The sequence below is a fragment of the Natator depressus genome, chromosome 2, assembly GCF_965152275.1.
Source record: "Natator depressus isolate rNatDep1 chromosome 2, rNatDep2.hap1, whole genome shotgun sequence".
NCBI lineage: Eukaryota > Metazoa > Chordata > Testudines > Cheloniidae > Natator > Natator depressus.
The window spans coordinates 46,855,893-46,881,712 of NC_134235.1; the positions used below are offsets into that span (position 1 = coordinate 46,855,893).

At 40.1% G+C, this 25,820-nt stretch overlaps 1 protein-coding gene across 1 annotated transcript in view; it reads right to left on the bottom strand.

The window, feature by feature from the left end:
* The window catches only part of CNBD1 (cyclic nucleotide binding domain containing 1), a 278,638-nt gene that overhangs the window by 105,628 nt on the left and 147,190 nt on the right, over positions 1-25,820 (bottom strand). Inside the window, exon 6 of the mRNA XM_074942900.1 lies at positions 22,918-23,075. Within this exon, the coding sequence (XP_074799001.1) occupies positions 22,918-23,075 (158 nt within the window). The remainder of the gene's footprint in view (positions 1-22,917; positions 23,076-25,820) is intronic.

Here is a 25,820-nt window from a genome sequence, read left to right on the forward strand (position 1 = left end):
CAATCACTTAATTTTGAATACTTTTTATACCGCTAACTGTTTCTGATTTAGTCACTCTTAATGTGTCTGAGTCTTGCTTCATATTACTTTCAGAAAGCATAGCCAAGATACAGTCATTGTCACCAAGTGATACATTATGTAATAAACATGCAATCATGTGGCAGTTAGGGAAGGCGATAATACAGCAGAATAGTATGGTAATGAAGTTCAATTTGATTCACTGTTTTTTGTAAACACCCCTTGTGAAAAAGAAGCAATATTCCTAAGGATCAGCTGTCCTGCCTTATGAATATGTCTTCTGTTCAAAGAAGTCAGCTCAGGGAAGAATGTGGGAGACTGTCCAGGAAAGGTGGACTAGAGTTAATGGGCCAGACTCTCAGATGATGTATATCAGCATAACTATGCCATTGTATACCAGTTGAGGATGCTTCCCACTGTATTTGTGGTGTAGTTAAACTGAGATGAAAGCTCCATTACCATTTAAGTGATAAAATAGTCAACGATAAATATCTGTTGAAGTTATCCAGTGTGATAATTTATAGTAAAGAAGTGACGATTTAGTAATTAGCAGATCAGCAAGTAAGCAAAGCAACATCACAGGAATTTCTAAACTCACTGCAAGAGGCCAATTCTGTCTAGTGCTTGAATGACACTTAGCCGTAACATAACTCTGTATTTCCTTGGCATAACATTAAATGATTGAAAAGGGAAATGTACAAATTGATTTGAATCCACAGACAGCACCTGATCCTGCACCCACAACTCTAAGTTCTGCCGGAGCAGAGGCTGCTCAGAACCTTGCAGAAGCTCAGCACCAATAAGTAGAAGAGCCTTCATCTATCCTTATTAGATAAGGCAGATAATGTATTTTTCCCTGCAAGTCGGCCTGTCAGAAATAATCCTTTTTAAATCCTAGTAAGCTTTGCTTTTGCAAACAATGATTGTAACCTCTTAGTATAACAAAGATAACTTTTCTTTACATGTTTGTACAATAGTCTTCAAAGTGACTCGCTTTGAAGTGTTAATTAAATGGGGTACTAGGCCATCAAACATCCATAATTACAGTAAACTGGAAATTTACTGTCAGTGCTATTGCAATGCTGTGAAATAGATAAAATGGTCTTAGAAATATAGATTGTATTATTCAAAATCTTCTATTCTATTTTTACATTCAACAATAATGCTTTCGCAACAAATGGTTTTAGTAAACAATATTCTCATCACTGCCTTCTCTACTTTCAGTGCTATGTTCACACTAAACTGCAACACCTTAAATCATAAATATGTTGAGGCCTATAGACTCAGAAGCTTATAAACCTTAGGATCCATGTCTACCAGAGCTGGGAGAATATTGAGAAACAAATTCCTCAGCGCATTCACTTGAGTATAAATATTAGCTCACTTTGACATGCTTGCATCCCTTTTGTGTTTGATTCCCACAAATGTCACAGCACTTTAGCTTGTGAAAAGCAAATTTCAAACTGGCATGTTTGAATATTTGTTCTAGAACAGGTACATTTTATGTGGGATGGGATGCTGCTTGTTCAGGTAGCTGAGGGCCATGGTTAAGGCTACGTTTTAGTCATAGGTATTTTTAGTAAAAGTCATGGATAGGTCACGGGCAGTAAACAAAAATTCATAGCCCATGACCTGTCCATGACTTTTACTAAAACTTGGGCGGGGGGCTGAGGATGTTCTGGGTGGCGGTCCAGGGACACTGTGGGTGCTGGGGGAGGTGGCCCGGGTGCCCACTGGTGCTGGGGGAGAGGGGGCAGGCAGCAGAGTGTGGCCTGGGACCCCCACTGGTGCAGCCCCTGAGCCAGCACTGGCCGCCGCAGACACAGAGGTCACGGAAAGTCACGGAATCTGTCACTTCTGTGACACACTCACAGCCTTAGCCACAGTTAACAAACTCCTCTCCAGAACCCCTGGCACAAAGGAAATAAAGGCTCTCATTCAAGTCAGTCCTGCTCCCCATTCAATTCAATAGGAAAACTCTCATTGACTTAAATGTTTCAGAAACAAGTTCTAAGTGACCTAGACAATGATGTGACTGGTCTGTTTGCAGCCAGGACTGTGAACACACACATGCTAACTTTGCATGGGTGTTATGAGAGAAAATTTAATTTCTGTTCAATAAATCTTTCTTAATTGAAAAATCAATACTTTTTTCTAAGATTGATGCATTGGTGAGCCACAAAGGAAAAGGTCTCAACAATTTTTTAAATTCCCTACTTCTGTTTACCTCTCCCTAAATTTCTACTGTACCTCCTCTGAAGAGATTCAAATCCCCAGTGGTTTCTTCAATCCCTCTCCTCAATTACAGGAGTTATATTTATCAAATAAAAAAGAACAATACCATGTGATTTATGTGACCAATAAAAACTAACCGATACAGTAAAAACAACGAGGAATCGTTGTGGCACCTTAGAGACTAACACATTTATTTGAGCATAAGCTTTTGTGGACTATAACGCAATTCATCAGATGCATTTAGTTAGCCTATGATAAGGGCCAGTAGCTGGACGTTTACAACCCCTTGGCAGGCCACAATTTAGCTATGATTATGAGAGTAACAATATACACTCATTAAGCACTTCAGATGGTCAAACAAACCTTTAATTAACCTCTGAGCTGATGCTGGTGTTAGTCTTTAAGGTGCCACAAGGACTCCTCATTGTTTGTGCTGATACAGACTAACATGGCTACCCCTCTGAAACCTATACAGTGTAAGTTTGAATACTGACTATCAAATGCTTACCATAAATGATATGCAACCAAACCAAAGTCTAAAGTACTCACAAAAATAATCAAAAAACTGGGAATCACAATCTGCTAATGAGGAAAGAAAGAAGCTAAATTAATGGAATAAATTCTTAGTTGGAAATTATTTGCTCAGTTCTAACACTCTATCAGTGGTACAGATGCAGTACTTTGTTACCTGCCCTTCTTTCTACCTGACATACTTTCATATCATTCATAGAACTTCTAGTCGTCATACAGTTAGAATTACATTGCAGTAATGAAAGCACTCAAATTCTGTCACTATGATACAAACCCATATTTATTACCTAAGTAGTCCTTCAAAAGAATGACACAAAAGCACAATGTATCATTGTAACCCTGGGTGTATAGGTAGCAGATATTTTTCTGTAGCTCCACTTAACTATTTTACTTATGGCTCACTATACTGTACTTTGCAACTTTTGTCTGGGTTCCAAAAGTCAAGGCTTCAAAGCAGAGAATTGCATATTCAGCTTTTTCCAGTGCAATACATCAACCATGCAGATTCTGGAATCTCCTAACAATATTAACATTTTCCATAAAAAAATCTGAATTTCCTCAGTTTGGTTTAAAGTCAGAGATTCTGAAGATTCAAGAGACCTTTCAAATATGAAAAATTCCTCATACCCATAACCAAAAGAAGGAAAACTGCATCAACTCCTGAAAAAGTCTAAAATAATGCAGAATCTATCTGCTGTTCTCAATAACCCTGTTATCAGCTGACACCTTCTTGCTAAAAAAAAACTGAGATCCCCAGAAAAAAGATTATGAGAAACACCGGGGATAAGTAAAATTGGTCTTTTATGTACCAAAATTTGACATCATCAGCTCAGAGGTTAATTAGAGGTTTGTTTGACCATCTGAAGTGCTTAATGAGTGTATAATGTTACTCTCATAACCATAGCTAAATTGTAAACATCCAGGTACTGACCCTTATAATAGGCTAACTTGCTAATTCAAGGATGCAGTTTCAGTTGCTGTTTAGCATGTTAAAATTTATTTTCTGTTGTCACATGCCTATTAAATGGCTCAAGCTTCACTTGTATATTTAACACATAAATAATCATGGCCTGATCCTTGCAAGTTGGTGAGCATCTCCTCAAGACATTGAGGCCCAGCCCTTCAAAGGTTTTTATGTGCCTACCTCCCAAGATTTGGGGCTCCAGGCCTGAATGTCCTATATCTCAAAGAATTCATGGAAGATTAGCGTGTTCAGCACCTCATAGGAGCCAACCACAAATGATTAATATTTTAGTACAAAAAAGTCATTTACTTACACTTGATTCTTACTAAAAGACTCCCTTTTCCTGGGGTTTGGCACACTCTCTCCCTTTCAGGGGACACAGCACTAATGCTTTTGGGTTTTGGCTGGAACAACAGTCATGCATGTACCCAATCCATACAGTCACTGACCCACTGGTCATCTGGCTAGCAGAGGTTCTTATGTGACCCTTGTTACCATAGTATGTGAAAATCTCAATGTTTAATGTATTTATCCTCACAACCTCTCTACAAAGTAGGAAAATACTGTTATCCCCAAAGGGAGAGCTCGACACAGATTCTTAAAGGCACAATTTCCATTGATTTCAAATACGTAAATACCTTTGAGGATTTGGGCACAAGTGACTTACCCAAAGCCATACAAGAAGTCTGTAGTGCAGCATGGAACTGAACCTGGTCTCCTGTTTTCCAGGCTAAGCACCAGGCCATCCTCCAATACCCTAACTCCTTCTCCTATACCATGTCTCTGAGCTGCTGCAGAGAGAGCTGCGACTAGAGCATGTGGAAGTTGTGAATGCCCCCCTGTATGGCCACTCTATGGCTTCCCCCTCATGGATCAGAGCCAGGGCATTTGGCATGATTTTGTGATAGAGGTGAGGGCAGGGCCTCCTTTGGTCCCTGTTTACCAGTTCTTAAAGTGTGGCAGGATTGCTGTATTCATCAGAGATATATACTTATGGACATATTAAGATTTCCTCATGTTCATGTTCCTGGTTGTTCCCTAATTAGGCTTAGGACCTTTATTTTGATTTACTGCTTTCAATAATCGTGTGTGTGTGGGGGGGGAGCAAATTAGCTGCTGTATATGAGGAGCAGCCAATGTTTTGGCCATGAGAACAGGTTTCCAAATGAATATTTTGGAAAAGACCATACTGTGATGGGTTTGGTCACAGAGATCCCCTTGGGACTGTCACCTGACGTGCTGAAATTACCTCTGAGCCCATTTTCCCTGTCAGCTTGGGACTTCCAGAACCCTGTTTTGTTGAGCCAGACATGCTAGCCAGCTGCAATACAGACTCAGAGTCTGGGCCATGCCCCCAAAGCTGCAGACTTAACTGAAAACAGCTTAGCAGGTTACCTATCTCCAGCACCCAGACACCCAGTTCCAAATGGGATCCAAACCCCAAATAAATCCATTTTACTCTGTATAAAGCTTATACAGGGTAAATTCATAAATTATCCACCCTCTATAACACTGATAGAGCGATACGCACAGTTGTTTGCTCCCTCAGGTATTAATCACTTACTCTGGGTTTATTAATAAACAAAAGTGATTTTATTCAGTATAAAAAGTGGAATTTAAGTGGTTTCAAGTAAGAACAGACACAACAAAGTAAGTCACAAAGAAAAATAAAGCAAAAACACACAAGTCTAAGCCTAATAAGCCACGGTCTCCCACAGTATTCTTGTCAGCAAGTTAAAGAAGTATGGGCTGGATGAATGCACTATAAGGTGGGTAGAAAGTTGGCTAGATTGTCGGGCTCAACGGGTAGTGATCAATGGCTCCATGTCTAGTTGGCAGCCGGTGTCAAGTGGAGTGCCCCAGGGGTCGGTCCTGGGGCCGGTTTTGTTCAATATCTTCATAAATGATCTGGAGGATGGTGTGGATTGCACTCTCAGCAAATTTGCGGATGATACTAAACTGGGAGGAGTGGTAGATACGCTGGAGGGCAGGGATAGGATACAGAGGGACCTAGACAAATTGGACGATTGGGCCAAAAGAAACCTGATGAGGTTCAATAAGGATAAGTGCAGGGTCCTGCACTTAGGACGGAAGAACCCAATGCACAGCTACAGACTAGGGACCGAATGGCTAGGCAGCAGTTCTGCAGAAAAGGACCTAGGGGTTACAGTGGACGAGAAGCTGGATATGAGTCAGCAGTGTGCCCTTGTTGCCAAGAAGGCCAATGGCATTTTGGGATGTATAAATAGGGGCATAGTGAGCAGATCGAGGGACGTGATCGTTCCCCTCTATTCGACATTGGTGAGGCCTCATCTGGAGTACTGTGTCCAGTTTGGGCCCCACACTACAAGAAGGATGTGGATAAATTGGAGAGAGTCCAGCGAAGGGCAACAAAAATGATTAGGGGTCTGGAACACATGACTTATGAGGAGAGGCTGAGGGAACTGGGAATGTTTAGTCTACAGAAGAGAAGAATGAGGGGGGATTTGATAGCTACTTTCAACTACCTGAGAGGTGGTTCCAGAGAGGATGGTTCTAGATTATTCTCAGTGGTAGAAGAGGACAGGACAAGGAGTAATGGTCTCAAGTTGCAGTGGGGGAGGTTTAGGTTGGATATTAGGAAAAACTTTTTCACTAGGAGGGTGGTGAAACACTGGAATGCGTTACCTAGGGAGGTGGTAGAATCTCCTTCCTTGGAAGTTTTTAAGGTCAGGCTTGACAAAGCCCTGGCTGGGATGATTTCATTGGGGATTGGTCCTGCTTTGAGCAGGGGGTTGGACTAGATGACCTCCTGAGGTCCCTTCCAACCCTGATATTCTATGATTCTATGATAATACATTAAGAAACAGATTACAGATAATATCCCACCCTCAGAGATGTTCCAATAAGCTTCTTTCACAGACTAGGCTCCTTCCTAGTCTGGGCCTTTCCACTGATACAGTCCTTGTTAGTTCCAGCTGACCTCTCAGGTGGTAAGCAGGGGTTTTCTCATGACTGGCAGCCGTCTTTGTCCTGCTCCACCCACTTTTATAGCTTTGGCACACAGCGGGAATCTTTTGTCTGTGCTTGTCCACACCCCCACCTCATCAATGGAAAGGTACAAGGATTAAAATGGATTCCAGTATCATGTGACATGGTCACATTTCACTGTAAGATCCCTAGTCTCCATTCCTCCTGGGTTGGCCCACACATACACAGGAAGGTTTGCAGGTAAATAAACCATTTACAACCAATTGTCATAGTCAATGGGAGCCATCAAGATTCTAAACCACCAGTAAGGGACCACACTTTGCACAATTACAATAGGACCTCAGAGTTATACAACATATTTCTAGATTCAGATACAAGAATGATACATGCATACAAATAGGAGGAATATATTCAGTAGGTTATAACCTTTGTTATGATACCTTACAAGACATCTTTTGCGTAAAGCATATTCCAGTTACATCATATTCACACTCATAAGCATATTTCCATAAAACATATGAAGTGCAACGTCACTCATACATGATGCAGTCTACAAAGAAACTTAAGTAGGCTAAAACTCCACAGTAAATAGCTGGAAGGATCTTTTCACTTCATCAGGGAAATGAGCTTTTTTATAGGAATAATAAAGGTCAGTCAATCTGATCTCTTTTCATTTTATTTCTCTTCCAGGCTTGGAAGAGGAATGTTTTATAATGCTTCACATCTGAAGTAGTTAACTGACACTTCTGGTTTCACATCCTGAATGTGGGCCTGATTCTCCTTCCATTTTCTTCCACAGAGAAGGGTCAAGCCCTGTTAGAGCTGGTCAAACATTTTTGAACAAATGTTCCTTCAGAAAATTACCTGTTTCAGGAGCAAAAATTTCATAAACATTTTTAATATTTTTAAATTGTGTTTTTGTCTGTTTGATGAAAACCACAAAAAATTTCACGTTTTAATTTTTTGTTGTTTTCTCCTTCTGATCCTTTCCTTCACCAGTACCACCATGGAAAGTGATGGGGGGAGAAGAAAAAATGGGGGAGGGATGTGAAAAAAGTGAAATTTTTTCAACTGCTTTTTTTGGTAAAAAGAAATCCATGAAAATGTTCAAAATCTGTTCTGTTCAAAAAATTCAAAATGTAACATTTCAGAGACTTTCAAAAATTGCTTTTTTTTTTCATTTTTGACCACTCTATTGAACAGCTTCCTTGATTGGCATGTTGATAGCCTTTACAATTAATATTCCTGAAAAGTACTATTCCCCACTGGGAGAAGCTTACATATCCCACAAACTGCCAAAGAGAATCCTAGGCAAAATGCACTGTATTACACTGTGGTCTGCAATATTCCATTGTTGTAGCATTTCACAGACAAACCAAAACATTTTAGCCAAATACATTATGATTCTGATCCTATCCCCATTTCAGGCAAGAGAAGAGCTCCACTGGCATCAGTGAGAGTAGTACCAGCTACAGCATACCATAATTAATTTATTTGGTTGGAGTTCCTCTGGAGCCCTATGCCTCCTCTTCCTCAGCATAGTCATATTAAAACAGTCTGCTACTGGGGTCAGAGTAACAGCCGTGTTAGTCTGTATTCGCAAAAAGAAAAGGAGTACTTGTGGCACCTTAGAGACTAACCAATTTATTTGAGCATGAGCTTTCGTGAGCTACAGCTCACTTCATCGGATACATACTGTGGAAATTGCAGAATACATTATTATATACACAGACACCATGAAACAATACCTCCTCCCACCCCACTCTCCTGCTGGTAATAGCTTATCTAAAGTGATCATCAAGATGGGCCATTTCCAGCACAAATCCAGGTTTTCTCACCCTCCGCCCCCCCCACAGACAAACTCACTCTCTTGCTGGTAATAGCCCATCCAAAGTGAAGAGAGTGCTCACTTTGGATGGGCTATTACCAGCAAGAGAGTGAGTTTGTCTGTGGGGGGGCGGAGGGTGAGAAAACCTGGATTTGTGCTGGAAATGGCCCATCTTGATGATCACTTTAGATAAGCTATTACCAGCAGGAGAGTGGGGTGGGAGGAGGTATTGTTTCATGGTGTCTGTGTATATAATAATGTATTCTGCAATTTCCACAGTATGCATCCGATGAAGTGAGCTGTAGCTCACGAAAGCTCATGCTCAAATAAATTGGTTAGTCTCTAAGGTGCCACAAGTACTCCTTTTCTTTTTGCTACTGGGGTGACTGCTTTAAAAAAAGCAGGACACACCCCTATTGCTCCGTGACAGCATTATCTTTTTAAGAAGTAGTAATTATGAGAAGGGAAAGCTTGTCATATTTGTTATCAAGTATACTATTTATTATTAAAAATACCATCAAACAGTAGTTAAATACAAACCTCAAATAAAATAATCGAATATCTGTGGCAAAGGAATTTGATTCAAAGTCCTCAAAGATTTAACAAAATATGTTTGAAGAAAATGAACCACTCATTACTTATCAATGAAAACTTAAAGAACACCACCATTTTTATTAACAGACACCCACTGCTATTCTTACATATGCATATATTAAATTTTTACTTTTTATCCACTAATAAATTGTATATATTATCTACTTTTTATATTTTAAAATAGGGTTAAACAAATAAGATGTAAAAGAATCAGTAATTACACAAACCATTTATATTTTTAATGAATTTGCTTAATAACAGGAAAATGACAGATTTTTTCTTCAGGTAGTGGACAGGTTTGAGAAACTATCAAACAGATGTAGCGCAATGGCCATGAATTTTGTCTCTTGTTTTGATTCTTCTTTTTCTAAAATATCAGTAAAAATTATTGAATATTTGTCAGTGACGTTCTCCCCTTTTATTTTTATATCTTTATTAAAGGAACATCAGTAAACAGATTTAATACATACCAATAAACTTCCCCCTTGTTATGACTTTTACAATTGAACTGTAGTAAAAAGATTAAATGTACACCAACAATTTAATATTTTTTAAAATTATTTTGTAAACAGCAGTAAATATGCTAAAGGCTCATTTCCAAATTCACTTCCGTTGGCATGCTTCCCCATGTACGCAGGAAAAAACTGCAAGGATTTTTTCAAGATATGTGGTGATGCATGCCTCATTTTCAAGTGTAGTCTTAAGAACACATTTCAGCATACTCTACACGGAGGCTTCAATAACAGGTATGTTGTTTGCTGAACTGGGGCCCAAGGGCCCTCTTTGTCTCCCCACACCCATCTGGAGTACATCAACTTGGCTCAGGGAATGCCCCTGAAGGAAGAATCCTCCCCTACAGGCTGTTCTACATCCATTCTCTTAACCCTAGTGATGCAGCTGCCCCCATGTTCATTGCACTTCACATCTGCTGGAAGGATTTCACTGATGTATCCACATGGTTGCGGCTCCACCGACCCATCCCTACTCCTTCCCTTGTCCACCTCTACTTAGCTTGCCCAGGCCCCCTTCCCCAGCAGTGCAGGGGTAGACCCCCTCACCAAGGTAGGACACAGGGTTCCTTGCATTCTGCTCCCTACCATGCAGAATTCCACCAGTTTTACTGTCTACAGAGGACCTCCACCCCAGCAGGAGAGAGGCCAGAATTTGTTCCCAAGTGTACAATAGCAAACTGATCACTCCTATACCCATTTGGTGGAATCTAAAAACAAACTAAAAAGGTTATGTCTACACTACAGCCTATATATATATATCATATATCGCTCAGGGGGGTGACACCCCCCTGAGTGACATAAGTTACACCAGCATAAGCATTCGTGTGCATAGTGCTATGTCAGCGGGAAAGCTTCTCCTGTCGACATAGCTTATGTCACTTGCAGAGGTGTATTTTTTATGTCAACGGAAGAGCTCTTTCCCATCGGCACAGAGCATCTTTGCCAGATGTGCTGCACCAGCACAGCTGTATTGGTACAGCTGCAGCGCTGCACATATAGACATCCCCTTAATTTAAAAGAAAAATGATGAAAAAGATATGGTATCTCCAAATACAGGCATGAGCAAATTTGTATATTTTTATCAATGTTTAGAATGCACAAAAAGTTATAAACTTTTAAAATTACCAGAGCTTATCCAAAGGCAGAACCACTCAATAATTTAATGTTCTAAGATCTGCTCTCCTACAGTTAATGGATTTGTTGTCGGGTTTCACTGTTGTATTCAATATTGCCTGTGGCTAACAGATTTACAGTGCTTCCTGGAAATTATTTTCCTCCCCTTTCTTCCTAATGTGCCTTTATCTTTTAGCATGCACATTTAGGCACCATGTAGCTGGAGAATCTGTCCATCATTCAATTAATGTGCATAATAGAGCACCAAATACCACAAACAGAAATTGGAGAGTTCTTTAACGTAAGTGTTATTGTATCCCGCATTCTCAAACACTGAGAAGGACTGGAATCACTTCTTCAGACTACTAGAAGCAGTGCTGCCATCATGTATAGAAATTATACACACATACACATACACGGAGTATATACATACACAAGTACACACACTCCCTCTTCAAAATCACTGTAGGTGAAGTGTACCCCCTACCTTTACACAAACCCTGAGTAGTTAGGCTCTGTGAAGGGAACTCTGAGGGTTCTAAGGGGCAGAAACCAATCTGCCCATCCCAGAGGCTGGCGGTGGAGCTATATTTCTGACCCTCCACAGCTGCTATGTCATAGAATACCTGTTCAGAGTGCCTCCAAGCCACCTATGTGGGCTCTTTAGCTACCGAATGCATCTGTGGCTCACCTGCAATGGCTCCATCCATTGCAGACACATCAGAGATGGTACTAGTTGCCCCTCCATAGTACTCCCTCAGGGAACTGCTGGGCAGGATCCCCTGGGAGAATAACATGAGGGGGAAAGGAGTCCAGGAGAGCTGGCTGTATTTTAAAGAATCCTTATTGAGGTTACAGGGACAAACCATCCCGATGTGTAGAAAGAATAGTAAATATGACAGGCGACCAGCTTGGCTTAACAGTGAAATCCTTGCTGATCTTAAACACAAAAAAGAAGCTTACACGAAGTGGAAGATTGGACCAATGACCAGGGAAGAGTATAAAAATATTGCTCGGGGATGCAGCAGTGAAATCAAGAAGGCCAAATCACACCTGGAGTTGCGGCTAGCAAGAGATGTTAAGAGTAACAAGAAGGGTTTCTTCAGGTATGTTAGCAACAAGAAGAAAGTCAAGGAAAGTGTGGGCCCCTTACTGAATGAGGGAGGCAACCTAGTGACAGAGGATGTGGAAAAAGCTAATGTACTCAATGCTTTTTTTGCCTCTGTCTTCATGAACAAGGTCAGCTCCCAGACTACTGCACTGGGCAGCACAGCACGGGGAGGAGGTGACCAGCCCTCTGTGGAGAAAGAAGTGGTTCGGGACTATTTAGAAAAGCTGGACAAGCACAAGGCCATGGGGCCGGATGCGCTACATCCGAGAGTGCTAAACGAGTTGGCGGATGTGATTGCAGAGCCATTGGCCATTATCTTTGAAAACTCATGGTGATCCGGGGAAGTCCCAGACAGCTGGAAAAAGGCTAATGTAGTGCCCATCTTTAAAAAAGGGAAGAAGGAGGATCCTGGGAACAACAGGCCAGTCAGCCTCACCACAGTCCTTGGAAAAATCATGGAGCAGGTCCTCCAGGAATCAATTCTGAAGCACTTAGAGGAGAGGAAAGTGATCCGGAACAGTCAGCATGGATTCACCAAGGGCAAGTCATGCCTGACTAATCTAACTGCCTTCTATGATGAGATAACTGGCTCTGTGGATGAGGGGAAAGTGGTGGACGTGTTGTTCCTTGACTTTAGCAAAGCTTTTGACACGGTCTCCCACAGTATTCTTGCCAGCAAGTTAAAGAAGTATGGGCTGGATGAATGGACTATAAGGTGGATAGAAAGTTGGCTAGATTGTCGGGCTCAACGGGTAGTGATCAATGGCTCCATGTCTAGCTGGCAGCCAGTATCAAGTGGAGTGCCCCAAGGGTTGGTCCTCGGGCCGGTTTTGTTCAATATCTTCATAAATGATCTGGCGGATGGTGTGGATTGCACCCTCAGCAAGTTTGCAGATGACACTAAACTGGGATGAGAGGTAGATACGCTGGAGGGTAGGGATAGGATACAGAGGGCCCTAGACAAATTAGAGGATTGGACCAAAAGAAATCTGATGAGGTTCAACAAGGACAAGTGCAGAGTCTTGCACTTAGGACGGAAGAATACCATGCACCGCTACAGACTAGGGACCGAATGGCTGGGCAGCAGTTCTGCAGAAAAGGACCCAGGGTTTACAGTGGAAGAGAAGCTGGATATGAGTCAACAGTGTGCCCTTGTTGCCAAGCAGGCGAATGGCATTTTGGGATGTATAAGTAGGGGCGTTGCCAGCAGATCAAGGGAGGTGACCGTTCCCCTCTATTCGACATTGGTGAGGCCTCATCTGGAGTACTGTGTCCAGTTTTGGGCCCCACGCTAGAAGAAGGATGTGGAAAAATTGGAAAGCGTCCAGCGGAGGGCAACAGAAAGGATTAGGGGCCTGGAACACATGATTTATGAGGAGAGGCTGAGGGAACTGGGATTGTTTAGTCTGCAGAAGAGAAGAATGAGGGGGGATTTGATAGCTGCTTTCAACTACCTGAAAGGGGATTCCAAAGAGGATGGATCTACAGTGTTCTCAGTGGTAGCAGATGACAGAACAAGGAGTAATGGTCTCAAGTTGCAGTGGGGGAGGTTTAGGTTGGATATTAGGAAAAACTTTTTCACTAGGAGGGCGGTGAAACACTGGGCAGTGTTACCTAGGGAGGTTGTGGAATCTCCTTCCTTTGAGGTTTTTAAGGTCAGCCTGGACAAAGCCCTGGCTGGGATGATTTAGTCGGGGATTGGACCTGCTTTGAGCAGCAGTTTGGACTAGATGTCCTCCTGAGCTCCCTTCCAACCCTGATATTCTATGATTCTGTGTGGAACAAAGCAGACAAAGGGACCCATTCATAGCTGCTCCACCCAGAACCTATGCAGAGAGCCATACTGGAGGTTTGATGGTGCAGTCTTGTGTGAATCCTTCAAGTTAGGATGAATGTGCCCCTTATGATGTGGAAACAGTTTTCCAGTTACTCAGCAGGTGCAAACATGATATTTGGCCCAATGCCATAACACAGATGGGGTTTCAATTTACTGTTTATCTTGGCTCATGTATTAAAATTATGTCCTCAATGGCCCCTCATTCACTTTAATTTTATTCAAGTTGATGATAAGTCTATAATGTGTTGCTGAAATTACAAATCTATCCATGATATATATGTGAGTTACTAGTGCTGAGTGTGCAGATATTAGAAGAAATTAATGGCTGGATTCCTCAATAATTTTGCTCGAAGCTTACAACCTGCTAAGACTGAAGATCTTAAAAGATATATCCAGTTTAACACAGACATATGCAAGTCCAGACTTTGTGCATCATTTTTTAACATTACAGGAAAGAACCAGCCAAAGGTCTGTCCTTGCTTGGCACTATCAGAAATGTTGAATATTACAAATGTAAAACTCTAGCTGTTCAATAACTGGTTTTCCCTTGTGTCTTCAGGAGTGTGAAATTTACTTTGTTGCCTGTAAAAATCAGAACCCTGATATTAAAAACTCACAGCTGGAAATGAACTTCAATACCAATGTCAGTTTCAAACAGAACATTCCAAGTATTAGTTAAGTATGGTTCAACCATTCATCCCAAAATATCCCAACCAGTATCTCAAATATCCCAACCAGTATCCCACAATACTGATGCAAAGTGTCAGAGAAATTAGGTCAATTTACATATATCTAATCATTTGATGCGTGTTGCATTTGAATATGAAGTAGCGTTTTTGACACTAATTAAAAATTGTGCCATATGGGCAATAACAAAAACCTGTCGTTTAAACAGACACAATCCCAAGAACAATCTGCATTTCATTATCAGTTAGCATTTTTGCAGATAAAATAGCAAAATGTGGAGCTTTCTTATTTATGAATGATATTTCTATATAAATAGGGCTTATTATTAATCACAGCACTTGTTCAAAACTGTTCATAAGACAAAAGCATCTGAAAGTGATTATGGCTTACAATACACAGGCGGTTGTGTATTCAGAGTGACTTCCATATGGTATATTTATTATTTTTATTCTTCATAAACCTATTTACATTTCAGTTGCTTTTCCATAGTTGTTTTCTAGTCACATTTTCATTATTGATGATGTTTTTGTTGAAAGATGGATTTGCTTTTTCCCAGTTCATCGTCTTTTCCTACTGGGGACCCAATCCACTGAGATTTCAAGATCCCTCAACTACCAGCAATGTGGGAACATAACTCGAATTTGATGTGTAAAGTCAACAGGAACTGAGGCATTCGGCAGCCCACAGGATCAGATCTTAAACTTTCAGTGAAGTAATAAAGCCAAGTTAGTGATTTCATGCTCATTTTTATGACAGATTTTGACACAGAATTCCCATTTCTCTGTAGGATAAGGAGGCTGGGAGGGAAAGAGTTCTTATTCAGACATGAATGTCTTAAATAATAGCTAAAGGAATACTGAAAATGACAAAGCAAAGAAATTTTTTTGTAGAAATGTTCTCTTCTTTAAAGTGTATGTCTGCATAAAGGTTCTATTAGCATTTATATTATAAACATCTATTTTCAGGAGGTCATAACTTGGTTGGAAGTATTTGCTTCAGGCTGAAATACTGAAGACACGATATTCCCAATGTAGGGACTTTTTCCCCCCTTAACATTAAAAGCACCAGAAAAAAACATTCTGCTCTTTTTAAGCTATAAGGAGGAATGTGAAGAAACAGAAATTCATCAGTTTTGGATCCCATATTCTAGTTCTATTGCTTTTCTTAAACTTAGAATTTGCATGCCCACAGTCAATAGGGACTACAATAACTATAGAGAATAAAACTATCCAAACCCTTGAATAATAAAACCTAATGCCTTTTTCTTAATTCATAATGTACCTAAAACTCAGGCCAGGTTTCACTGAAAGTTTCACCATGCATACCTGGGCCAGGTTTAACATGCGAAGCCTTCCTCCCCATCAGTGCTGCAGATTGATTTATGTGTTGTTGTTTTTTTAAACAGGAAACATGAAAAATTCATAAGAGAGGAGGGATGATCTTGTGGTTAAGGCACTAGACTTCACAAGATCAAGGTTCAATTCCAGGCTCTGCTATTGAGTTTCTGAGCAAACCATGCACTCTTTCTCTGCCTCAGACTCAGTTCTCAGAAATGGATAATAATAATACATCCTTCCTCCCACCTTTTGTCTGTCTCATCTATATAGACTGTAAGATGATCAGGGTAGGGGCTGCCTCACACTGTGTTTGTACAGCACCTAGCACAATAGGACCCCAAATTAATTTGTGGTCTCAGGTGATACTGTAATATAAATAAATACTCAACAATGAACTCACTGGCTTGGCCCAGTTTTGCTTTTGAGCAAAGCTTGAGAAATTTCTTTTGCATCATTTTGAATATCTGCAAGATATTTCGTTCCTCTCACAGATCCAACACCCCTTAGAAATGCATACAGGAATTAACATTTCTAAATATACAAATAACATGTCATAAATATAAAGGGAAGGGTAACCACTACAGTGCGAAAATCCCTCCTGGCCAGAGGCAAAACTCTTTCACCTGTAAAGGGTTAAAAAGCTAAGATAACCTCACTGGCACCTGACCAAAATGACCAATGAGGAGACAAGATACTTTCAAAGCTGGAGCGTGGGGGGGGGGGACAAAGGGTATGTCTGTCTGTGTGATGCTTTTGCCGGGAACAGATCAGGAATGCAGCCTCACAACCCCTGTTAGTTAGTAAGTAATCTAGCTAGAAATGTGTTAGATTTCCTTTTGTTTAATGGCTGGTAAAATAAGCTGTGCTGAATGGAATGTATATTCCTGGTTTTGTGTCTTTTTGTAACTTAAGATTTTGCCTAGAGGGATTCTCTATGTTTTGAATCTGATTACCCTGGAAGGTATTTACCATCCTGATTTTACAGAGGTGATTCTTTTACCTTTTCTTTAATTAAAATTGTTCTTTTAAGAACCTGATTGCTTTTTCACTGTTCTTAAGATCCAAGGGTTTGGGTCTGTGTTCACCTGTACAAATTGGTGAGGATTCTTATCAAGCCTTCCCCAGGAAAGGGGGTGTAAGGCTTGGGGGTATATTTTGGGGGAAGACGTCTCCAAGAGGGCTCTTTCCCTGGTCTTTGTGTAAGAGGCTTGGTGGTGGCAGCATACGGTTCAAGGACAAGGCAAAGTTTGTACCTTGGGGAAGTTTTTAACCTAAGCTGGTAAGGATAAGCTTAGGGGGGTTTTCATGCAGGTCCCCACATCTATACCCTAGAGTTCAGAGTGGGGAAGGAACCTTGACAATAGGGTATAAAAGATACTCTACCTGAAACCTTCTATATGAAGGATGCCTCTGTGACAATAGCAGACCAGGCACCAGCTCATGCCAAGGTTCCCATGTCTCATATGGACACTAACAGGTACACAGCTGGAATCTGTCTGGCTTGCTTGTGGGTTAATATTGATAAAATAGGTATTAGAATTATAAGAAAGTGGTTAGTGTTTAGACTCCATTGAATGCTTATGAGTTTCGGCATGAATTAATCCTACTTATCTGTGTCCCATATTGCAATGTAATATTTGAGCAGTAGTATTGTGACTGTATGAAAGGCCATACAGGAGAGGGACATTAATTAGCATGAAGAGAAACTCTTCTACAAAAATCATTACACCCCTTCCCAAAGAGGAGCCCCATTGATACAGGCTGTGGGTGGATCTTACAACTGGAAACTCCCTACATCCGACTGAGAAATCATCAGCAAAAAGACTACAACTCTTGTTGTTGTTCTGCTCTCCTCCCCATGAAGATGAGTCATGCAGGCGGACTCCCATCAGCTGAGTTTGCAGCTCAGAGGAAATGGTAGGACAGGAATAAAAAATCCAAACAAAAGGAATTAGGTATCTCTATACTTCTTGGCCTTTGGGTTTGGTTGGGGGTGATGGAATGCACCCCTGTATTCACACCCTGCACACTATTGTAATAATCTTTGTTCAAGGCATGCCTTGCAAAGTATCATTTGAAAACCCGTAACCTGCTTATTAATAATATGATGGTAAAATGCAGGTAGCAACATTATGTGTAAAGTTATGAACCTGAGCTGAAATCAGGACTGGAATGGGTTTCTTCTATAAGTCTGGGGAATGACTAAACCAGTTTCTCAAAGACAAAAGGCAAGCTGATGCCCCAGCCAGGTGTCAACAAAGCTGATGGGCCATCACCTATCAAGTGGCCATTCTTTAGCAAGAAAGGGGGGTATGGGAAAAGAGATCTGTGTCTTAGCAAAGAAACAGCATGAGGTCTCCTTCCTCCACCAGACCCTGTCTCAGTTCTCAACTGAAAATGCTTTTCAAAGAGGGACTAAAGCTATAAAAAGAAGTGGCGGACTCCCACACCTCTCTCTCTCTCCCTGCCCATCTCATTCTTTGCACCTGAGAAGACAAAGGAAACAGCCATTGGACTCTGGGGGAGGGAGTCCTGACCTGAAAGTTTGGTCAGGACCCTGTCCCCCTCTCTGAAAGTCAGGCCACACATGTTTCATGTGTGTCTACATTGGAGCTGGAAGGTGTAAACTCAGCCCAAGGAGACATACCTGTGGTACCTCTGATTTAGCTAGTGTGCTAAAAATAGAAGCGTAGTCACAATGATGCCTCAGTACAATCCCACCTGAGACCATAGGTAAGTACATGAGGTGGCTATCCCCTCCCACCACTCATGGCACCACGGTTACGCTTCTATTTTTAGTACTTTAACTCGATCACAGCTAGAGTGGGTATACCGCTTTGAGCTAGAATTCACACCTTCCAGCTCCAGTGCAGTCATACTCTAAGCCTGGATACCCAGAATTCAGTATAATCAAAGCTAGAGTCTACTTTGGGTCAGAACCTATGTGTGTCTCTGTTTCCCAGTCTGTAAAATGGAGGGAATACTGTACTTACCTCAGAGGAATGTTGTGAGACTAATTCCATTAAAACATGAAAAGGCTTCATGTTCCTATGTTGAAAGGTGCTATAGAGGCAAAAGTTATTGTTATCAAATGTTTTAATATCTCTGTTAAACATTAGGGCCATGTTTTGTAGCATCAGTTGGTATGCATTCAAAGTCGAGAAAGAATATCTCCCCTGTGCTTTAATATACTGCATAACACCCTGTAGCTGGACGCTTAAGTTACAGCTAAGAAAAACAACCTTCCATGACAGTCATCTCCAACATTTTTGAAGCTGACTGCCAAAGAGAAACTCAATTAGTACCTTGAAAAGCACAGACAGGCATTAAGTGTATATCAAAAGGTTTCCAAGAGGAGATAAGCTTCTTTATAACTTTCATAAATGTATGATGTCCTTCTTTAAAAGGGATGCATCTTGCAAGCATAAATCTGTAGCAAGGAAAGCAAATACTAGATGAAGTCTGTTGCACTACACACTGAAACTAGTACTCTAAAATTAGTTCAGCAAAGTACTTACCAGAAGCAATGGCTTTATTTAATAGAGGCCTGACAACGAAACCATTTTTATACATAATTATGTTGGTTTTGCGAACCATATAAATCTGGGAGTCTAGCTTATGAATAATAAGGGAACTTTAGAACAAATTGTCTTTCTCCTGATGTTCATAAACTCCTGACAGCAACAGTTCCTTTACTCAGAAGTCAAATGGCCATACTAATGAATAGGGCACTAAATAATTTCTTTCTTCTTGATAAGTTACTCTGGGTGAAAGTACAATGAAATGGAAAGACCTGTGCCAAAAGAGACAGAGAACAAACACTCCTATCATGATCAGTGGGAAGCTACCACATTCTCCATGGTCCACATCACACTTTTGTTTCAGATTTATGTTGGGATGTTATGTAAGTTTCTGATCCAGTAGTCAAATGAAGTTTCTTGTTAGTAAACAGTGACAATCCTGAGGGTCCATGCATAAAATGCACTGCCTAAAGGATAAGCAATGATTCCTCATTTAAATAATTAACAAAGTACAATTGTTGGATTGGGTGAGTGGCATGATACTTTACTTATCGTGACACAAAGGCCAGGGCTGTCACCAAACACATTAAAGGGGTCTTTTCCTAATATTCTGAGAAAACAGTTGGCACACCTCTGACAATCTGTCAGAAAGATTCAGTTTAGAGTGGACAGAATAAGGGAGAATTGATCTTGCCTCCCTGCCATTCTGCACAAGGTCAATAATTTTATTCTAGTGGGATGACATAAGGAATTCTCAATTACCTCTTTTTGCAAGGCATTAACTCTAGATCCTGAAGGCATTTGGAATTTATTCATCGTTTGTTTTGATGAGACAAGAGAGGTGAGAGACAATACACTTAAAATGTTTGAAAGGTAAGCCTAACAGCCTCAATCCCAGTCGGTTGTTGTACACTTCTTGTAAGTGATTGTACGTGACAAGACCATCCACACAAAATCAAATAACTTCCCCAAACCTCTAAGTGCCAATCTGAATTATTCAACCTATACAGCAGGAAGGAAAGGCGATTCCAATTTTCTCACAAATAATTTTCACATTATTCCCACAAGACTGACAGTATAACTGCAGTATAATTAACTCAGTTTACCTTCCATGGTCATGCATACAATTATAGCAATACCAAATACTGCTGTACTAAAAGATCTATCACTTTTTTTCTTTTACGAACCTCTAGATTTGAACATTTAAATACCTCATTGCTGTAACTCACATACAAGCACACTGAACAACTGGTAGGCAATCTGGTTAACTGGTCACTTGGGAAGAACATTTCATAAAACAAATTTGCCCTAAACCAGCTAGCTCCTTTATGTGAAACAGCTAGAACAGAGAGGTTAAACTTTCACATGTAATTGCATGGTTTATATAACTTGGAGTAACAAATAATTCATTAAAAAAGGGAATTGTGCAGAAATTTAGGGTAAAAATTTCAAAAGCCCCTAAATCCCCTTGAAAATCTATGGCACTTAGACATCTAAGTTCTTCAAGCACTTTTGAAAAAGTTCTCCTCAGCATACGATGTGGAAGATTAAACAATTTTGTTACTTGGAGAAACAAACAGAAAAACATTTTATCTCAAAATTATATTTTAATGAAAAAGCAAGACTATGCCACAAGACACACAGAAGAGATAACAGGTAAACTTACAACTTGTAATCAAAATGAATTACTTGAATTGTCAGCTGTCTCAAAAAAATCTTCAAATGGAGCACCTGCCAACACAGTGTATATATAGCTGGGGCCTCAAACACGCTGAGCACTCTCAGCTTTCTTTGACTTAAACTGGCATGTCAGTGATCAATACCTCTGAAAATGAAGCCCTTAGCTCCTAATGACATGGACACTTTGCGAGAGCACAGAACCATTTGAAACTGAGATATGGAGATGTGAATATCAGCTGATGTATAGAATAAGATATGTTCAAACATCAAAAATTCTGCGACTCACGTAAGTATTCATTGTCCAGCTATACTGAAAGAAGGACAGAAGACACTGGATGTGGTATTAATCAGGCCGTAATTTTATTATTAGATGTCTGGGACTACCTGGCAGTGCAGGTAGCCCCATCTTCATTCCATAATTAACCAGAGGGCTTCCACCAGCTCCCCCTCTTTTTCCATCCAGGTCCCCCTAGCCAATCCATTGCTGGGAATTAAGGTTTGCACAGGCAAACTAAAATCTGGCATTTTATAACTTCAAGGGCTTGACTTTAAAACCTAAACAATTTTATTTTCAGGTATTTTTTGTATGTAATAGATAGTATATTGGAGCCCTCGTCAAAAATACTCTGACATTGCAGCTAGCAATACATGTTGGCATTGTTATACTAAGGAACTCTCCCACCTGGGAAAGTCCTAAGTTTAAATAGTTTGACAGAAAGTCCATCATCTGGAATAACACAACTGTAGTCTTAGATCGACCACTGAACCCTAATCATTTTATTCTGGGAGAATTGTCTATTCACCATGACATTATAACCAACGAAGTCAAAGAAATGAGTTTTGTGTGCTTTGCTGATGGTAAAGAAATGAATATTTATGAAACAGAAATCAGCCAGGATATCAGTCAGTGACTGGAAATTAGTGACCTATCTGCAATAGAAAAATATCTTTCAAAATACTGGATAATATTGGTACCCTCAGGAACTTCTGAATTAATTCCAGAAGTGTGTATAAGTGTGTATTTGCTAGTACAAGTATGTGTACCATCCTACGTACAGTTCAATCTTGTTTATCCAATGATCTAAGGGGACAGCCTATCCCTTTGGGTACTCAACATCTGGACCAACCAGGGGTTTACTGCTCCACAGACTTTGAAATCCATGCTTCAGGAGCCAAGAGAGTACTGTCTGGCTTCCTCAAGGCCAGCCAGCTAAGAAACAGCCAGCAAGTCTATGGGTTTAAATGCAGGTATGTGTGTGTTTTGTTTTATTTTTGTAGGGCAAGGGGGTTTTGTTGTGTTTGGGGTATTTTTACACATAGGGAAAATTTGCTGTGCTGAAACCCTTAAGCATTTATGAGGTTCAGGGCACACACCTTTCTTTACAGAGGCTTGATGCACTGAAACTTATGAGAGACTAAACTTTTCTGTGAATAAATATTATCCTTCCAGCTTCCCTGTGTCCAATAGGCTCAGCAGAGTACAGTAGTCAAAGAGCCCTTGTCTTCCTGTGTTCTGCTGTATTTATCTGCTTTGGTAAAGCTGACCAGCAGTCTTTACAGATCTGAAGCTTACTTGTCTGAAAACACCTTGTTATTTGAAACAGATAAGGGACATGAACCTGATTCAGATAAATTCAGGTAAATGACAGTTTATATAATGTGATGTTTATGTAAGTAAGGCTGTGCTGAACTCTCTCTCTTTGTATGTGTTTATATACATACATAATTATAGTGGTACATAATATTTACTTATATAAAATGAATGGCACTTTATAGACAATTAAAAAGACCACTCCCTGCCCCAAAGAAAAGAGCTTAAAGGTAAGTTGAGCAGAGTACATCAAAGGATAACAAAGGGAAGGAGCGATGTTATGTACCTGTAGAACTGACAAAATTCCTTCTTGTATCAATATAAACAACCTAACTAGCTTTCTCTATACTGTTAATTACTTTAATAGAGCATCTGTATCATAGCTTACCATTGTTCGGCCTGAAAAACCAAACATAGTATCTTGACTAGCAGTTGACATTGCTACACATAATGAATCAAAGTCTTCTCCAAGCATTCTTTTGTAACACCTTGCTTGAGGTCTAGCAGAGCCTTTCAATATGGCATAGAAACCTTGATTTCCAACAACTGTAATTAAAAACAAAACAAGACTTTCATTTCTCAGTTTATTATAGATTGTTTAACACATATACAGGGATCTCTTCATTTTAACATGATCTTTGTATTGTTTGCAATAATAATAAAGTCCCTAGACATTATTTACAAAAACATACAAAGAAACATAATTCAAACTTAGAAAAATATCTACAATATGAATATTCATAACCTGTATGTGGTTTGCAAAAGAACTAATATTCTCTCATTTAAAAAAGAAACCAAATACAAAAAGAAAAAATCAAACAAGAAGTAGTAAAGTGCATAGAGGGGTCTATGAGGGAAAGGTCAAGAAACCTACACAGTATAGTACTGTGCCACTGGTATTTTACAGCTATCGAAGAATAACTGGTCCATCTGTTTTTGACAGGTAGCCACAGCATCCCAGACAGTAGAACATTCTAATCAAGCAATAGGGCTACTTCTTATTTAAGGACTGATATTCTTATTTAAGTCAGGTAGCATACAGCAGCAGCTCTGCATCATAATGCTGGGAATCGTTGCAGATATATTATTTGAATCCTGATTATGTTTAAATGCTTGTTTTTATTGAGGTTCTAAACTAAGTGTTTCATTGCACTGACAAGCAGTCTCCCTTAATGCAATCTAAGAGCAAAAACGTTGGGGGCTGAAATATTTGGAATATTTAACACTTTACATAAAAAATTTAAATCAAAAGTATTTTAAATGTAATTTATTACCATTTGTAACTTTAGGAAATGCACCTATCAGACTTCTCGAAGTGCAGGTACAAAGCATACTTTAAACCATTAAACAATCTCAATTTAGTCCAAGGTAAGTTAAAGGACTCCAGTTGGGTCAAAGCATAAAGCTAAGGTAGGCACCCAGTTCTCACATTTAGGGATTCCTATCAGCAGCTGGATGTCTAAATACCATTTTAAATGCCTATGTGACAATTTGAAGGACTAAATGCAGATGCTTACAGATATTATGGAGTACACAGAAAGCTGCAATGACTTTAGGGTTTCACAGGCATTTAGGTTGTGCCATTTCACTATTAGGCTTCTCTGTTTCTACTTCTGTATCCCAAAAGCACACACAACAATCATTTTGGGATCACTGAAGCAGAAGATGAAGCATTGTTTGCCAGCATCATAGTCTGTGTACGGCTTTATCAGCCAATGCGGCAAAGAGTAGGTTAGGTCCCCATTAATCACAGTTGGTAGAGAAACACCACTAGTGTTCCTGTTAGGTTGAGATAGTACTGTTCCTTTCCCACCTGTCTCTTCTTGTACATGCTGTAATTTTTTTAATTTAATTTTCTTGCATCACGAACTTTGCTTACTCTTATCCACAGATGGAGCAGCTCTCATCTGAGTAGTTTTGTGGGGCAAGAAAGTAAAGAGAGGGCTAAGTCATCCACAGATGTCCCTGCCACTCACTGCCAGTTCAGACAACCACAAAGTTGTCCCACCAGGGGAAAAAGCTTTTCTTGCTCTGTAGTCTGTCCTCCTCATAGTTCTGTTTGGCAACGTAAATGAACAAAAATTTGCCTCTGTATCTTTTCTGAAGCAAACCTCAGAGAGCGGTTATTCCATGTTTTGTGCCACGTCAAGCACCAAATTCCAGAAGCTGAAGGACGCAGTAAGAGAAAGAAACAGAAAGACCTCTCTGACTGAAAACGGTCATGATGACCCCTGAAACAGAGGACTTTTAGTTTTTCTAACAAGAATCCCCAAAATCTTAAATGGAACAGTGGGATCTTTAAAACTTCCCATGGTCCTTAGCCACTGTCAATACTCTATGGAATAGCTGAGCAGCATGTCCCAGAAGGCACTCACTAAAACATAGTTAAGCAATTTGCTAAGTTCAGAGAGAAAACATGACTATGGCAGAAAAGCTGCTGTGTGAACACAAATCATGCTGTATTACTTGTAACCAATTAAGCTGACCGTGCCTCTTTGGATATGTCATCATAGTTTAGCTGTAATGCAGATTAGTCCCACCAGCACTCATTGTCAAGAAATGTGTTTGCAATCAGTCCTCAATAACCTTTGTTCAGTTCCATCCATTACACTAATTTTTCACCCTCTTTGGTGTTGACATTCTTAAAATATTTGTAGATGATTCAGTTCATTTAATCTTGCCTCATAAATCAATCCCACAACCTCTTAATCATTTCTGTTGTTTTTCTCCAAATTCCCTTTAATTTGTGAGCATCTCTGTGACACGAAGATGCCCATATTTCTATGCAGTATTCTAGGTAATGCCTGAAAGGCAACACCCTGTCCTGAGACATGAAGTGACTGCATTAACAGCCCAACATTGTATTACCATATCCTGCTGCAAGCTCATATTCAGTTACTTGACCACTAGCACCTCATAAGACTCTTTTGGTATTATTGCTTTTCCAGTGTCTCCGTCCCGTATGGATACCTTTGTTTTCGAGTATTTTTGACCAGAGGTAATAATATAGTATATTTCTAGTGCCAAACCTCATTTTGTTATACATTTCTAAATTCTCAAAGGCCTTCTCTTGATTAGTGCCTCCAACACCTCTTAATTTTCTATCTGAAAATATAAGGCCAGATTCTGCCACCTTTATGTTGAATTCATTGGGACTACTCACATGCTTAAAGTTATGCATATGCATGAGTCTATCCAGGATCAGAGTCTAACTCCACAAGCACTCCCACTGAAACCAAGGGAAACCCTAATCACAAAGTAACAATTGCAAACCCTTTGGTGAAAGGGCCA